Source organism: Tachysurus fulvidraco, chromosome 5, assembly GCF_022655615.1.
Source record: "Tachysurus fulvidraco isolate hzauxx_2018 chromosome 5, HZAU_PFXX_2.0, whole genome shotgun sequence".
NCBI lineage: Eukaryota > Metazoa > Chordata > Actinopteri > Siluriformes > Bagridae > Tachysurus > Tachysurus fulvidraco.
Genome location: NC_062522.1, coordinates 19,214,896 through 19,233,180, shown reverse-complemented (window position 1 = coordinate 19,233,180; position 18,285 = coordinate 19,214,896). Strand labels below are relative to the sequence as shown.

Sequence of the window (18,285 nt, the reverse complement as noted above, 5' to 3'; positions counted from 1 at the left end):
AACTGTTTTCATAAAATCCCAAAATAAAGAGCCTGATCAGCAAAGTGTCATATATATCACATGCAAATAGTGGTAGCTCTCAGGGTAATCTGTAAAGTATATTTGCATAGACATCAAATTTAATCAGTTCCTCCAGGATTTCACAGTTTGTTGTGATTGTTGTAGCCAAAATGCTTGCTTTTGTTGTGGAATTTTTCTCAATTTAGAATATAATTTGCAGAGTTTTTGTGTGTTTTTTCCAGAAAGATTCTTCTATCAAACTACTTTCAGCAATAACATATATATAAATACATTCTATGATAGCTGTACTTATGTTTGATGCACGCGAATCAAATAGGGTAGGGGTATTCAATTAAAATTCAAAGAGGTCCAGTTACTAAAATTTCCTCCCAGCAAAGGTCCGAATCTTATATTGTCACTTAAAATAGTGTACCCTCATGTTAATAAAATCAATAACGCACATGCATTTCTATATAATTTATTGTTAAATTTCAAGTGTTTTCAAAGTCTGCACTTATATGGAAAACAATCCTGTGTTTTCAAAGTCTGCACTTATATGGAAAACAATCCTGTATTTGTCTTTACTACATGTCAAGTAACAGACAACAGACACTGAATTTCTTCTGAATAAAATAAATAAAAAGTGCAAACACAGCTTTGAGCAGCCTGAACTTAGGGCCTATATTTCAAGTAATGTAAAACATTCAGAATCTTTTGAATAAAATAAAAGTGCTTTTAATCTTTAAGGAAAAAATTAAACAAAAGACTTTTGAGCTGCCCCCTTTTTAAACATTAACTACATTAATAACACAGGAACCTTAGGCAAAAGAACATTTCAAGTAAAATAGAACAGGGCAGAATTTACTGAATAAAAGAAAAGTGCAGAGCTTTGAGCAGCTCCCTTTTTCCTCTCTCCTTTCCACCTCTCCTTACTCCCTTTCCATCTTCCATTCCTAGTGAGACAAATGGGCCTGTAACTGTCCTGTCAGCAGTTTGAATCTTAATTGTCCTGCCAGCGTAATTAGGTGCATTACTGCCATCTTCTGCTCTGGAGTATGGAACAGAAACAATCTGCTTTTGGCTTGCCTTTTGATGACGCTCCTGTCGTAATAACTAGATTAACTGCACATGAACGAAAGATTTATCTTTTTATTAATATCAAAGAGCTTATATAATCTTATAATATTAGATTATAATAAGGAGATGCTTAGTATGATAATATTAGAATTTTAACGGGTCCGGGAAGACCTGTCACTCGGTCCGGATCCGGACCGCGGTCCGCTATTTGGTGATGCCCGAAATAGGGCATTGGCTAAATATGTGTTGGGCCCAAATCTGAAAGCTCCTCCAAATGTCATGAGATTTGCCTGATTGTGAAATGTGATTACAAAATCATAAAACTACGGAGAAACTGGCGGACTAGGAGACAAAAGACAATATTTAAACGAATGCTTGTGGTTTGCTGTTTGCTATTTTCTAATCTCAACCTACTGACTAAAACCTGCTACACATATATGCATTGATGTAATAAACTATGATTACTGGCAATTTTATTTATTTCTTTTTCCTTTTTTTATTTTGTTAACTCACACAACACATAAAAAACTGTATATTGAATAAAGATGGGGTATAAACATGTGGGTGTGTTTGTCTTAAATGTGAATGACATTTAAACACATTTTAACAGGCTCGGTTTGAATCCTGCTGCTGAATCTGTGCTGGAAATTTTATATAAAATATATTTTACATTTACATACATACATCGTTATTCTGATATTAAAAACTATAGTTTTCTTCCGGTAAATGACAAGAGCTAAGCTTCAATAAATGTAACTGCTCTGCTTGTGCAATCCCTGAATAGCTTTCAGGCTTTCTATAGTACATCATGCTGCAGGTGTTAATTTATCCTTTTGCATGAATAACACCCTGTATTTTTCCACTTGTAAGTGTAAATGTACCCCATTTACCAAGAAAAAGGCCAAGACACTCATGTAAAAGAAACAGTACTTTGTGAATAACGTTAGTAAATCAGCTTGCATGTATTTTTTTCTGGTAAATGTTATCAAGCTTGTATATTTTTGTCATAGACATTCCTTTCATAAATCAAGCCCTCTGTGTTCAAGCCATTGTCAATATAAACCGCTGATAAAGGAACACACACAAGTATATTCACGGAGAGTTTATATATTCATGGATTCTGCTCAGTAAACTGAAGCTGTGACAAATTACAACAAATGTAGTATACAGTAGGAGATGTATTTATACAGTAGGAAAGATGGAGCTGCACAAATGTGTGATTTGCCTGTGGGAAAAAACCCTCTAAATTTACACCAAATGTGTAATATTTCATTTTTATTCAAATAGACCTTTAATACTTTACAAAAGGAACTATCAATGCAGCCCTGAGTTAGTAATATACTATACATTGATGTTGAGAACTGCTGCTTATCAGTGCTGAGAGGCTGGTGTGATCTGTTTAAGACGGCCTCTCTTAGCACTGAACAGCAGGAGGTACTGAGTGTGGATGATATTTAGAGGGCAGCATCTGTGTGTGGGAAACCTCATCAGTTACCCCTGAATAAACAAGGTCTCTGCCACTGGCCATTGTTACATATATATATAAAACGGCCCATATGAAGAAATGGCTCGTTGTCGTGTGGGAACACAGCTGAAACCATTATTTGATATGAGTTTGAATTTTTGAGAGAGAGAGAGAGAGAGAGAGAGAGAGAGAGAGAGAGAGAGAGAGAGAGAGAGAGAGAGAGAGAGATTAACAGGGCTGAAAGGTTTGAAAGGTTCTCCATTACAGAGACATTAAACTATCACCTAAAAAGTGGTGCACTCGTAAACCTTAAGGGCTTATTTTGCTCTCTCTGTGTAAACCAATGTTGGCCTGTCAGTCCAGATAAAAGAGAAAAAAAGCAAAGAGTTGAGAAAAGGAGTCGATTAAGCAGGATAGATGGTAGCAAAATACTACCAGCAGCTGGCTGATCACAAAATCAATTACATGAATAGACCTATTTAAAACTCTACTTTCTTAGGACTTATATATATATATATTCATCTGTAAGAAAGCAATGTTTGCAGGTGTATTTTTGTGTGTGAAAGAGAGCATGAGAGAGAGTGAGTGATTGAGAGAGAGAGAGAGAGAGAGAGAGAGAGAGAGAGAGAGAGAGAGAGAGAGAGAGAGAGAGGCAGAGAGAGAGAGAGAAAGAGAGAGAGAGAGTGTTACCCGGGTGTGGAGAGAAATACGGTCTTTCTGTTAGGGTGTGAAATGCACTTAAGAATGACTCACCCGGTATTAAGAATCCAGTTAAGCTCTCATTGTGAATCACTTGAGAAGAGTTTCTGTCCTCTATGTACATATGAGTAGTCTGGAAAAACTTCCTAAGAATACAATGATTTAGGTCAGCAGAGCACTGTTTAAACAAACCCCATCCCACATTCTGAATCTGGTCTTTGTGTCTTTGAATGTCTTTGACGGCGGGAATTTAGTGTTAACAGCAGGTATACATGCTCATCAAAGACAACCAGTTAAGACTGACAAAACCTCTGATGGCTGAGGGGCAAGAACACTGTTTAGGCAATTTTAGACATCATATGTCTGTTTCACTGGATCTTTCTAGGCTCCACTGGTTCAACAGTAAAATTTTCACTTAACATGATCTTAATATTTTCAGACAGAAATTTGAACACGATAGCAATAGAATATTTGTAGATATTCTAGAAATGCTTTCAAAGACCAACTTACCTGTAACTAATGCAGAGCAAAGAGCAAATGCTATTCATCCTTGAGAGGTGAGATGAAAAGAGGAAAAAAAGATGGGTGTTAGAATAGAATGGAAGAATGAAGGGAGGGAGGGGATACAATGAAAGAGGAGGGCCCTGGGGATCACCCCCTATACCTCATTTATATTAATGACTTTCCCTTTGAAATGATGTATTGTTTTTTGTCTCTGTGAGTGTGCCTATGTGCAGTTTAAAGGAGTGTTATTGCACAAAGTCTGTCCAAAGCGAGAGTTTTTCTTGTTCTTTTCTTATTTTTTAAGTGTTTATTATATCAATGGTAGAAATCTAGCAGGGGCTGCTAATATACTTATTGCACATTTGGTGTGTTGGATCAGGCTAAGAAAAAGAATCTGAGCCATCTCGGTGGATCATAGTCCACATAATCATTAACCTATTGACTTGGCAACCTAAAAACCTTATTTCAGTTAGTACAGCATAGTATCTGATAACAATATGTATGCGAGTTATGTGAGTTAGACAGAGAGAGAGAGAGAGAGAAAGAGAGAGAGAGAGAGAGAGAGAGAGAGAGAGAGAGAGAGAGAGAGAAAGAAAGAAAGAAGTGACTGAAAGGCTATGAGTGTTGTGTTAAATGACTGCTGATAACACAGTAACATGCCACACAGAACAGCATGCTCTAACATCTTAATGATAAACCAAACACATTCCATCGTCTCTTCGAAGCTGTCAAATTTCCATCTGCTTCACTTTTGTTCAGTTAAAAGATACTCGTTCATTAAATTCCTGACAAGCCTATTCAACCAAATCACCATTTTATTCACTTCACCATTAACTTCCTTCCACTTAAGCCAGATTGCCAATTACAGAGATGAGATTAACCAAATAGGTTTCACACAGGTAATGATAAAATTAGGCGTTTCTTTCTCATCTCTTATTATTTAGATAGAAAGGAATGAGTATTACATGATTGCATTGTTGCAAAAATATTCCCCAGGAGTCAGATACGTGTTCCTCCTTGTGGCTATTATCATTCATTGATCTTCTATAACAGCTTTATGCTGGTAAGGGTCATGGTAGATTCGAGGCCGATATGCACTTGGGATAGAAGTCCATTTCATAGCAGGGACTGACAAACACTTCATAGCTATAGGTAATTTAGATCTGGCACTTGCCTACTGGCATGCTTTTGGGAAGTGGGAGGAAAACCATACAAACATGGGCAGAACATGCAAAACTCCACAGACAGTAGCCTGGATTAAACCCAGTAGCTGTGAGTATCATTGCTACATGGAGTTTTGCTCTGCAAAATCTACATACATTTATTTATTTGGTGAGTGTAAAACTAAGCAATTAAACATCCTGCTCAAGAGCCGAGAGAGGAGTATTTGAATTTTTTAAATTTATGATCATAACTAATACTGTTAACTCCATCAGTGCCAGTCTTTGGCTACTTTTCCAATACTAGTTACGTCCAGGTCATTGGCATGTTAGAATGAATTAGGCAATTTTAGGTTTCTGGTAAAATTACAACAACTAAACTATGCAAACAAAGTTAAACCCCTTACACATAGCAGCTACAAGCATTTCTCATTTCTCTCCATCTCCAGTTTTATATTCCACTGCATTTTAATGGCATCTTTTAGTCGTCACAGCTGGTGCGTAGGCCTTGCATATTGGAGCACAGCTGTGTCCCTCCTCTAAAGGCTCATGGGTAGTTCTGCATCCTACACTCTTATGGATGGGTGTGTCTCAGTAGCCAGAAAAGGGCTTAGAGAATGTTAATAGAAGGATTTGGAGCTTCCCAGAGAATCATGTGCAACGTTATGAATACTGAGCATGGATTATAGCAGCATCATCTGATCAGAATGGGATAACTGAAGTTGATGGTATAATTCAGATGTTTTAAATGGTTGAATTACAGTTTGAACAACATCCCCTACATAAGATAAACACTGCTGGTGAACATCTTACCTCCAGTAGACCAGGACAGCCAGCATCATGATTATACAGAGGAGCGTAAGAGCCGATATCACCATTAAAGGGATAATCCATTCCATCCTTTTTGGTGAGGATGTGGGATCCTTAGTCAAAGTGGATACGCTGTTCTGATCTGAATATTGAACACAGAGTGAACTTAAACATAAAAAATTTGAAAGCACCTAAAACAAAAGAAGTTTAATGACAGAAAAGATCCACAATATTTTGAGTGACAGTGACCCTTTGGTTATGTCTGAGTTCTATAATGTAAGCTTGAGCATGAGTACAGGCTCTGTAAGTTTCACTTACCCATGTGAATGTAGATAGGCCAGACACCTTTCTCTTTATTGTTAAGTTTTGTGGCTTGTGTGGGGATGCTGGTAAGCTGCATATCTGTTGTATAATTTTCTTGCAGCCAAGTTGCTCCTGAAGGTCTTAGAGTAACGGTATATATTTTCTCCTCTGGGGCTATAGGTGGTACTGTGGAGACTTCTGTATTTACAAGCCCACCTTCTCCCCCCCTCTCTCTAGAAGGTGATACAGAAGAAGCTGGTTCCTGAAATGTGGTCTGCTCTTGTTTCTTCTCATTTACAGTCACATTTTTTTCTTTCTTTTTCTTTTCTTCCATTCTGTCTTCCTCATTATCATCCTCCTCATCTTCCTCTTGTTTGTGCTCTTCCTTGTCCAGCTCTTTAGTTATTTCTCCCTCTTCTGAGGGGAGGGGCTTGTTCCCATTTTGGTTGGGCTCAGATGTAGGTGAGGCAGGTTGCCGAGTTGGTGCAGAGCCTGAGCTGGGAGAATGGGTGGGCCAAAGGGATCCAGGGAGGGAGGAAATCACACCACCACTGAAGCCAAGGCCAGCCAGCAGTGTGCTGGTGACAAGAGATGCCATTGTCGTCTGCCCCCCACTGGATGGCGGCCCCATACCCGTTGCAATGGACACAAATGAAAATGGGAGACCAGAAGATGACCATGTAGAGGAGCCAGAGCTAATGGGTGCCATGTCTGAAGAGGATGACACAGTGGGCTAGAAATGGACAAGATGAGAAATGATGGGTTATTATTTTAAGGTGCACTCATGGCAGTGTTTATTCAAAAAAATATATCACCAACTAGTCAACAACTCACCATTCCAGTTTTTATAATTCTTGTCCCTTCAAATATCCTAGTGGTATTTGCTGAAACAACACAAAGTGAAACTTTAGCTGATGCAATTATCATGCAATATAAGCCATACAATTATTCTGTACTTACCTTTAAATAAAAGTGTTTGACTAAAGTCGCTGCGCTGGTCTCTTTGGCATAAGGCCTGTACCCTAAAGAGATACAGAGCATCTGGGGACATGTGTGTGATCACTGCCCGCTGGGGAGAAACAAACATAAATATCCAAACTTTAACAAGGTATAATTCAAAAGGCTGAAGTATGATAAGAAATATTTGTGTGTGGGAACTGAGATTTGTTTTCTACATTAGAGTGTCTTTAAAATAAATGTATCTAAATCCAAATGACAATATGTCATAAACTGACAAGATAGAAAACTGACAAATGTAATTTTCCAGGACACAAATATTGATGCAAATTTAGATTTATGTCAACATCATGCAAGCCAAAATTGCATTTATTCCAGGAAATTTCCTGATCATTTAATTACATTCTAGGTTCCAGAAATGGGAAAGCTGCATAGGATAGACTCCTATGACAAAATTGGTCTTGACTCTCTAATGTAGACAACACCCCCAGCTCCAAATTGAAATAAAAATGTAAATGTGGTGCAGAAATGATTAGGGAGACAGAGTGTGTTGGAGTCGAGAGCTGTAATTGAGCTTTGGCCGTTGCGGATGGATTTCTCCAATTGAATCCAAATCTAATTCGGCTTGAGCCAGAAAAAAGAAAGATTGGCAGCTTTCATCACAGAAGTTTCCTCGGCTGGCAGGGCCCATCTTTGTTGTCATGGATACCACATGTAGAAGACCAAGCTGACACTGTGACTGATGGAGTGAAGAGTTTGGGGTTGTCTCATTCATCAGACTCCCAGGAAGATAGAGCACATGTTTGTCTAATTCTATCAGCTGTGCAGAGTCTTTGAGGTATCTAGTGCTCCACTATGGCTTAGGGGACTATTTGGCCTTTTTTCATTAGCTTCTTCTGGGTAAATGTCTGTTACAGTGATTGAGCTAATATTGATAGTCATACTAATTCTGGAGTGCCAACTTGATCTTAGAATAACTACCAAGTTACCAAGATTATAATGCCTGTAATTTAGTAATAAAGTAATAAAAGTATAATAAAGTATAAAGTATAATAAAGTAATTGCTGGCTGTTCTTTATGTCCTTGTCTCTTAAAGACTGTTGGTGGTTATGAGCTGGGACACTTACAGTGTGGTGATCACTGCTCTGGGTAAACATCTTCTCAACGGTAACATCGTCCTTAACCCAGCTGTAGGTGACAAGGAAGCCCACAAGGGGTGGGTGGTAGATAGTGGAAGGGCGATCCCAGGTCAGGACCATTGCTGATTGGTTCAGAGGACGGACCTTCATGTTGTCAGGAATGCTGCTGCAAACTGAGGTGAAAGCAAATGGGAGAGACAGAGAAAGACAATGAGAAAGAATCAGAGAGACAAAGAAACAAATCTGTTAGAAGGACAGAGAACTACAACGTGTATCTTGACATCTTATCTCAATGAAAAAGTAAAGAGCTTTTCTCATTTGATTAGGGCTGGTGTGATTGAAGATAAATGAAGCAAATGATAGTGGAAGCACATCCATGATCTCAGACATATGAATCCCTGGCTACACACTGAAGATGAAGCTGAATTTGTTATTACTGTCTGACTCACTAGTGTTCTAAGCAGACACTGCTTCAAAAAGGCAAACAACACAAAATTTCATCTCAGTCTGATTCCAAGCTTTCAAAATGCTTCTGTGTGCTTGTGTGTTTTTGCTAGTGTGTGTGTGTGTGTGTGTGTGTGTGTGTGTGTGTGTGTGTGTGTGTGTGTGTGTGTGTGTGTGTGTCATTTTACTTGACTCAGCACAGGATCAAATAATTATGAAATTTTGCCCTGGATACAAACATAAACAAAAAAAAAATAGGATGCAGTAATGCACTAAATTAATAAAACTGCACCTTTCTCTGTAGCTTTTCAGGTCCATGACTGCCACAAACAGTAATTTACTGCAGATTTCTTCGTGTAACTCACAGTGATAAAGTGCGACATTGGAAAACACTCTGCAGTAGTGTTGGAAGTATTGCTGTTTACATATTTCAGATCATGCTCAACCCCCCCCCCCCCCAAAAAAAAAAAAAACAAAAACAAAAACAAAAAAAAAAACAAAAAAAAACCCACTTCATTACAGAAGATTAGAAAAGGTAATTCATATGTCTTCTAAAAAGTTTTGGTCCAAACCTGAACTGAGAATTTGACAAATCGCTTTCTAAAAACCTGAGACTTGACTTTTAAATTCATTTTAGAGAACTCAGACTTGACTCAACAATAAGAGAATTCTAACCCCTAGATGAGGTTCAGATGTAACTGGGGTATACACTGGAGACCAGCAGTATTGGCTACAGACATAACATAATATCTGGGCACTGTCAAAAGATCTGCACTCACCCTGCTGATAGTCCCCAGCCCTTTTACATGCAATTTTTGTTTATGATAGCTGGCTATTTTGCTCTTCAATCATCAAAAGACATGGACAAGAGAATAAATCATCACAAGATCAATAGAGTGGCCATTATTTTAGGGGCAATGAATGAGTCTTTGTTACAAACATCATAGAAAACATGGTTATGACTTTAAACAAGAGTATTAGGTATAATAACAGTGGCATTAGCAATGATGACAAATGTCATTTTGCTGTTGACGTCCTTTATCATGCAGTCTTCTTCTTGTTTTCATTAGGCAGGGAGGACCACATTCTCTGCTCCCTCTGCACTGGCTAATGCTGAATTTTAGAATTAACACTTTACTCTTTTCTATAAGGACTGTAAAGGTTTTTATGAAATACTGGTGTTTGATCCCTTGAATTTCTTTTATTCCTAGTATTATGCATTGATTTGCATTAAATCACTCCTGTTTGCCTGTCTATTTGTAATGGGTTTTACTATTTTTTTATGCTAAGCCTTTATTTTATTTTTATTGATTTATGCCAGTGTTTTGGGTTATTTTTCATACAAACAAACAAACAAACAAACAAACAAACAACTACTAAATATTATTATTATTATTATTATTATTATTATTATTATTATTATTATTTAGTAGTAGTAGTAGTAGCAGTAGTAATAATAGAAGTATCAGTGAAATATAAAAAGGTGGAGATTTGGAACAAAGGGTGATTAAAAAAGGGCATCAGCTGTGAAAGTTGGCCTCCCTAGTGACTCAGCAAGAGACCATTATCTTCAGCAGCTCAACCAACAACTTTATAATCACTGATGCTGCAGTAATAAGCCAAGCACTGCAGAGCCAAATACTGAAGCAAAGTTTTAATATTTGGCTTAAGCTAGATAGGGTGCTATATTTCCACACTGATGCAAGAGTAAATTGCTGTAAATTACAGTTAATGCTGGCATGTTGCTATTTAGGTTGGGTACAAGCCAGATTTTTGCACACTGCTGCTATTTTTGTAGACATAAATTAATGCAGGACAGTGCATTGGTGCAGTGGGTAGTGCCGCCACCTAACAGCTCCAGGGTCCCAAAGCCGTTAGTGAACATGAATAAATGAATAAATGAATAAAGTAATGCTTTAAACTAAAATCAGGTAATGCAGCACAAAACAGAGTTTACCACTCAGTGTCAGAAGACTCCATTTTCCTGACCTCAAGTACAGCCTGTTCCACTCTAAAAAAACCTTTTTTTTTTCCTCTGGATATTAACTATTCAAATTAACAAAATACAACCGACTGAATTATTCTATTTGGAAAAACAAGAGCAAACAACTCAGTTGTGACTTCTAAAGGCCATTTAACACCATTAAGCTTTAAGCATCTGTCTTAACTGCCATTTTAGTCCACATTAGCTGTGAGACCTATCTAAAAAACATTCCATTAAAATATCCAATTAATTTACATAATAATTACCAACATTAACATATTGTTATGATAATTACCATATTGCTACAATATCTAATCACAGGCACTCAGTCATCCTTTGCATTCTCTCTTGCAGGACCTTAAATTTTAAAGCATAACTTTAAACATTATCAGGCACAAGGCTTTAATTCTCTCACAACATGTATTAAAAATATGCACATATATAAAGTGTTTTAGTAGCATTTGGCCTTCTTTAAAAAGTATTTTTTTTAAAGAAGTTTATTAGGTTTTTTGAACTATTAAATATAAACCCACATCTTTTTATAAGTACAGATATATACAGCAGAACATAACATTTTGCTAAACATTTTGTATTTTTTTATAGTGCAGTTAGAAACCTAAAGAAAAAATGTGCTCTGTGTGTCACCACTGTCTTTTATTCTATGCATTATCCTGTTATCTGCTTTTCTTTAAGTCTCCTGCATTGCTTCAATGGTTCTTTGGGCAATTAAAAAAATAGCCACAAATTAATCCAAGTCTTTGTGATTGTGCATTGACACTAAAATATTGGTATTAATTATAATGATAGTGATGGAAAAAGATTTTTGCTGTAATATCTGTCAATCAGATGGCTATTTCTACTGTGAATATATAAATCATCCAAATAGATTCAAAAACCAATAACTGTAATCAAAGGTTCTAATGCAATTACAATTAATGATAAACAAGCCTGATAATGTAGCTTATTTATTAAAAGCCTTTTTTAATCAACTGTGCGATGACCAAGAAGAAACAATAATGTAGAATTCCAGTGTTATGCTTCGTTTCTGCTCATGCAAAAAGAGAGCCTGAGATGAGAGAAAGTCACACTCAGAGACAAACAGATCTGCTTACTTTAAGAAAACTGCAAAAAACTAATTGGAAAGTCCATTCATGCTTTTGCAAATTTGTGATCGCATAATTAACACAAAATTAAACGAAATCTGCAATATGTCAATTTTTTCAAAATTATAGCAGATTTTCTGCAGATTTGGGCCAAAATTAGATACCTTAGATACCCACAACAAGAGTTTAAGTAGTTTTACAAAAAACAAAACACACACAAACTATTTTGTGTCACAAAATCTGCATTAAAAAGCATTTTTGGTCACAACAATCACAAAAAACTCCTGTAAGGACTGAACTAAAAAGACATAAAAATGTGCGACAGAGATATATTCATAAACTGACAGGCAGGACAGAAATTGTTGTCTATGTAGGTTTTCCACAATCTATTCTTCCACATTACAGTCTGTCAGAATTAGATTTTATTTTTGCCACACAGTATCCATTTGCACAGTTTTATTTTTAGAATGAATATTAATGATGATTATTCTGCCCCTTGGCTGTGTTACATTGCTCCCTATTCATCACCGCCAAAAGCAATCAATTCCCCCTGCCAGGGATGGAAACAACAGTGATTTATGGCAAGAGCATTCAAACTCCTGCCCATTTGATCTGTTTGGCCTGGCATGAGCGGTCTCTTCATGCTACTCTCTTCTATCAAATAGGATGTCTGACTGTTGGACTTCACAACTCCTTTTATTAAAGAATTCTCTTACAGATATTAGAAATTCCACATTACCACCCAATTAATTTGAAAACTTCAAAAAGCATCCACATCTCTTTTTTCAACTACAGAGGTATTTCATGGTATGTAGCTTGTTTATAGCAGTATCATACCTTTCTTTTTTTTACCTTGGTAAAATAACATTCTATCACTTCCTATTCAAACAAACTGCTGAATCTCTCCATTTTCTTTCTTTCTTTCTTTCTTTTTCTTTTTTTTTTTTTTACCTCTAGAGGGCTCTGTGTCTGTGGCATGCCCATCAGTCATAGGGTCTGGAAGCCAGGCGTCCTTCACTGCTGATTTGAAGACAAGTCGGTTGTGCAGATCTTGAGTGGGCCGGTAGTTTTTCCAGAGGTACTCCACTGACTTCACATGATCCTGTTGCTCAGTGGTAAAGATAGAGTAGAATGCTTCCAACTGTAGGGCACAAGTAATAAACAGCAGTGTGTGCCATACTTTAGAACATGGTTCTCATGGTCATAGTATCAGCGCATCCGTCTTGTAGCATGAACATGTTTATACTTGACTTAATAAATACATATTGTGCAAATACTGTTATTCACTCTGCAAGCACTGATAACCTTGGCTCTACTGTAAACTGATAGTTTGTGTGTTGACAAGGCTGTCAAAGTGTAACAGCCAACAGTGTGTCAACTATTAAGTGTGCCTGTCTTGAAAAAAAAAATACTGAAATATCTTCAGGTTGTTTTGGAGAAAGTGTTTCATTCTAACAGCCTCGGGTAAAGCAATATCTAATGTGAAAGACACATACAAGTGGCTAGAATAGAGGGCATGCTGTGTACAGCTAGAGTGGGCTGATTGAGTGAAGCACTTGAACACAGCAGTGCAATAATCCTCACTGGAGGGCAAAGCTGTGTGTGCCTTCACGCATCCTTTTAAGACCTGATTCACTAATGCATGTAGCAGAAAAATAATGATCAATGCTGGGAAAGCACTTGCCAACTAGGGATTCAGAAGACTGGACATGCTGAACAGTAAAAGCAGTGTATGCATTTACACAGTAATAAAATGAAGTTTTATAACTTTACGGTTCATTATACTGAAATTATGTTCTACACCTGTTATTTGAAGTATGTCACATGTCATCATTCAATCATTCATTTGTTCATGAGGCAAGAATACACCTGGGTGGCAAATCAGGCAGTTGCAGGAAACTATACTCACATATTCACACAATCAATCACAGGTGGAGAAATACAATCATGTTTAGGAGAGATGGGAGGTGAATCTGAAGAAATTTCAACTCAATTCAATTGTTTTTCTATAACGCATTTAACAATGGTACATTGTCTACAAAGCATCTTTACAGAAATAATAAAATTTTACATATATCACTAATAAGCAAGTCAGAGGTAATGATGGCAGGAAAAATCTCCCTCAGACATTATAAAGAAGAAACTTTGAAAGAAAACAGATTGAAAAAAGTAGTTCATCCTAATTATGGGTGATGCCAGTTTAATTATAAATGTCCCCATGTATAACCTTTGTCAAAATATTGCAATTATGTAACCAGAAATTTCATTCTAATTTTAATATGAAATCTATTTTAAGTATTAACTCATCACTGATGGAGACCTGAGTGCTCATGTGGTTGCTGGGAGAACATCTGAAACTCCATTTTATACCATCCCTAATCTTATTTTTATTTATACTGCTGCATCAGCAGTTGCATGCAGTAGATTAGAAAGTTTCAGATATTAAGGATGAGAGTTTGGACACAGTGGGAGATTTTGGGGGTTTCAGTTTGGCTTGTGCACGTTCTAGCACTTTCATATTCCAAGAAATAGTTTCTATTCAGAACAGCAGACACAGCTTGGCTATTTCCATAAGCATGTGTCAGTGAAAGATAGGAAGAAGGATGGGACAAGGACACCAGTCAGGTTCAAGCAGAGCACACACAAGCTGTAGGTGATTTTTGTACATGATTGCATGGGTGACACTCATCCATAGTCTGTCCATTCTGGGGGTTTTTTCCCCCACAATTGTTTTTTTTGTCTTGCACTGAAGCATTCACCTATCTGCTGGCTCTATCTACGGAGGCACAAAGTCAGACCAAAAAGCTTTTTAGTAATTTAGCTGTTTTTTTGTACAATAACAGGAAACAACTTAACTAGGTCTGTAAATATGGATCTAATCTAATAAAACATTAAGTGAAACATATTATTTGCTCTTTCAGCAATCCTGTGTAAAATCTGACTGGACAAGATCTGGACAAACTCAGTGTGTGTGTGTGTGTGCGTGTGTGTGTGTGTGTGTGTGTGTGTGTGTGTGTGTGTGTGTGTGTGTGTGTGTGTGTGTGTGTGTGTGTGTGTGTGTGTGTGTGTGTGTTAGTGTGTGTGTGTATGTGTGTGTGAACATACCTGATGGTAGGAAAAGTAAACAGGTCGACTTAGGATGATCCACTCCACTACTTTACTACATGGAGGAGTAGTCAAGGAGCCAGTGTAACGATAGTAACTCCCCAAAGAGGAGGGCAACAGCTCCCTTAGGATGAAAGGTGCAAGATTCGTCTCCTTCTCTGGTGATTGGAACACATGCAACAAATATACCCAAATTAATGCAGTTTTTTCAGCTCTAAATATGCTCTGGGTCATGTACTCATTCTCAGTGTGCTATAAATCTGTCTTGGTATTTATATAGGAAATTTTGTAAAGTGGGTGTTTATATGTAGGTAACATTTCTCTGTGTACCATTTGATTGGGGGGATGACTACTGGTCCATACTAGACTACTGGACCATAAGAAGTTTGTAATTTGTCTCATTTAAATCAATCAATCAGCCTGGCTGGACATCTTGTGTAAGACTACAGGAAATGTAATTCAAGGCATTTTTTTTATCCATTTCTCTAAATGTCTGTTAATGGAGGTTTTTTAATGTCCTCTAAACATTGTATTAATTTTCCCAAACTTTTTACTCACCATGATGAACAACCCGTTTGAGACCGGTGATGATGGGCTCAGCAGCTACATTGCTATTCTTTCCTATCTAAAAAAAACAGTGAAAAATCTCAATTTACATAACGTACACAGGCCTAATGCTCTATAATACACACTGTTATATAGTACACAATCCATAAACATTTACACACAATTACAAGGTTTGGATATTCTGTTAACAAGCAATTATTTAAGCTGTTGAGTTATATGTTGTTAATTTAATAAGATACTATATATACAGAGAAGGTTTGAAAAGATACCAAGACAGAACCCAAAGGAAGTTCCAGCATAAAAGCTCCACTGTGATTAGATACACACTTCCATGAGAATTGGATGCTTGAGGATGCTCGAGGAGTGGATGCATGAGGATCTTGCTTTAAACAATAGCATTCCTCTTAGTGCCAATAGCAATAAACCATAACGTTGCCAGAATTCACAGCAAGTATTTAGGTATTCATGGCTTTTTAGTTTGTCAATGCCTGACAACAGACCTACATAAAACACACCTGTGCTCTACTTTCAGCCTGAGAAATAGACCCATCACCTGAGGGACAGTGCAAGAAAGCATAGCATGTTTCTTTGTGTCAATGAGTAGTTTGAAAAACAGACTATTGCATTCATTCAGACTGTTTACATCTTCATCTCACAATGGATCTTTAAACTTGGGCGCTTTGCATTTTAATCTGCATCTGCAGCAGTAAGTGTAAGCATAAACATAAACGACATAGATCAAATCAAAACAGCAAGCCACATAATAGGTATCTATACACCCACTGAGCACTCTATAAGAAACACCTGTATACCTACAGTACTCTGTCATACCATTATCTGATCAGCCAATCATGTGGCAGCAGTGCAATGCATAAAATCATGCACATACAGGCCAACAGCATCAAGTAATATTCAGATTCACCATCAGAATGAGGAAAAAATGTGATCCAAGTCATTTTCACTGTGGCTTGTTTGTTGGTGCCAGATGGGCTGGTTTGAGTATTCCTATAATAGATGATCTCCTGGGATTTTCACATACTGCAGTCTCTAGAGTTTACTTAGAAAAGTCCAATAAAGAAAGGACATCCTGTGAGCAGCAGTTCTGAGGATGGAAACACCTTATTGATGAGTGAGGTCAGGATGTGAGCAGAAAAGCATCTCAGAATGCAGGGCATGTAACACGTTAAGGTGGATGGACTACAACAGCAGAAGACTATGTCAGACAAGAACAGAAAACACCAAACACTAAAAGCTATTGACAATTGATAACATTAACAATTTATAACTTCGGATGCATGTTGCTGTGTGCAAATCCTTAAAAATTGTAAGATGATGTGCTCTAAATCCACTTTTGTGTGCAGAAAATGATCCTCACCTGGAAAAAGACAGCCATGGCAGCGATGCTTCTCCTCTCCTTTATTGCAGTGTTGAGACTGTCAAAGTCATCCGAATTATAGAAGAAAATCTGCATCTTTGAGCATACATAAGAAAATGTGACTGGCATTCATCAGCTTTTTAATAAGCTAACAAACCACTGAGCAGCTCACACCTATGCACAGCTTTGCAAAAAGGTCTAAATTACATTGTAGACAAAATCCTATTTGATTGATTCACAGTTCTTTGTCAGGCTGAAAATCCCATCCACATTCCCGCAGATATATGTGTTTGAATAAATGCAGGATATCACGCATATTGTCATTCGGGAGTGTGTCCATATTTGACATTTGTGACAATTAAGGATTATTCATTATCCCAAAGGATGGATTTAGAGGAAATGTATATCCCTAACAATTACATTAAAGGTGGAACAATATGCACAGTTCACATATAGCCTTGAAAGTTGTGTCATGGCAGTCACACAAATTTCTTTAAAAAATATGCCAATCTGCACGACATGTACACTGGGAGAGTAGACAGAAAGGGAGAGATATTTGAAATGAAGGAAATAGGATTAGCACTCTCTCTTTCACTCTGTCTCTTTCTCTCACACTCTCACTCTCTGACAATCATGTTCTGGCTCAACTAATTCTCTGGCAGCTTCTCATCTTTCGGCATAATTCTCCACATCTTTGTGTTTGCTAACCATGAAAAATTGCACATGTTTGTTCACTGTCCTCCATTGCACCCAAAATGAAGTATGCTTGCTTTGAGACAAGAATGAAAAACTCTCGTCTCCTTTCTTAGACCCTTATTACGGTGAGCTTAAAATGCAATTTGTACACAAAACTGGCAAACGTCACGTTGACACTGATTCTGTTAGTAAGTTTAATCTTATAAGTGAGCAGTTGATGCAGACGAAGTACAGTACAGCATCTGTGTTTTTATGCAGATCATTTTAACTGATATATTGAAAGTGACACATATCAGTAATGTAGTATGACGATATCATGAGGTAGCGGCAAAGAGCGCAATCCACTAACCTCAAACCAGGTATTAAAAAACAAAACCATTTAAATTTTGGGGATCCAAATTGGAAAGGACATTTTATGACTCTCTCTGTCCCCAGTTACTAATTTAGTTTCATTCAAATGTAAATGAAACACATGTATCAAGCATTCTTGATAGAGTGGACATTTATTGTACATTGGTTATTTTTTGGTCAGGAAAATTCTAGGCTACACACTGTATAAATTTCAAACTGTATTCTTAAGGTGCTGAAATTGGGACATTTAAGCATGTCGTTTTGTGACAAAGGTCTATAATAATGCTGTGGAGTTTTGGAGTGAAATGTATTTTGTCCTCGCAAAAAAAAAAAAAAAGAAACTAATTAAAATCAGAGTCTGCAGCCCAATCATCACACTTCCCCTCCAAATCAGTTTGCAGGCCTGAATGGTTTATCAAGCACTGCCTGCCTTTCTGCTTTGAGTACTGAATTACAATTGTTTACTATGCTTTTTACACAATTAAACATCTACACATAAATCTTCCTGATTCTGGAGTGTTACATCTGCATTTGAAACCAAGTATT

At 37.2% G+C, this 18,285-nt stretch overlaps 1 protein-coding gene across 2 annotated transcripts in view; it reads right to left on the bottom strand.

The window, feature by feature from the left end:
- ca16b (carbonic anhydrase XVI b) overlaps positions 1-18,285 on the bottom strand; it is a 79,523-nt gene that overhangs the window by 11,625 nt on the left and 49,613 nt on the right. The window contains exons 5-15 of one of the 2 annotated variants that reach the window (XM_027147352.2): positions 16,693-16,788; positions 15,309-15,375; positions 14,751-14,908; positions 12,597-12,786; positions 8,103-8,287; positions 6,979-7,087; positions 6,853-6,902; positions 6,034-6,751; positions 5,719-5,857; positions 3,752-3,790; positions 3,296-3,387 (exon numbers count right to left, since the gene is read on the bottom strand). In XM_027147352.2, the coding sequence (XP_027003153.2) occupies positions 3,296-3,387; positions 3,752-3,790; positions 5,719-5,857; positions 6,034-6,751; positions 6,853-6,902; positions 6,979-7,087; positions 8,103-8,287; positions 12,597-12,786; positions 14,751-14,908; positions 15,309-15,375; positions 16,693-16,788 (1,843 nt within the window). The remainder of the gene's footprint in view (positions 1-3,295; positions 3,388-3,751; positions 3,791-5,718; positions 5,858-6,033; positions 6,752-6,852; positions 6,903-6,978; positions 7,088-8,102; positions 8,288-12,596; positions 12,787-14,750; positions 14,909-15,308; positions 15,376-16,692; positions 16,789-18,285) is intronic. The other variant, XM_027147353.2, reaches the window with a different exon arrangement.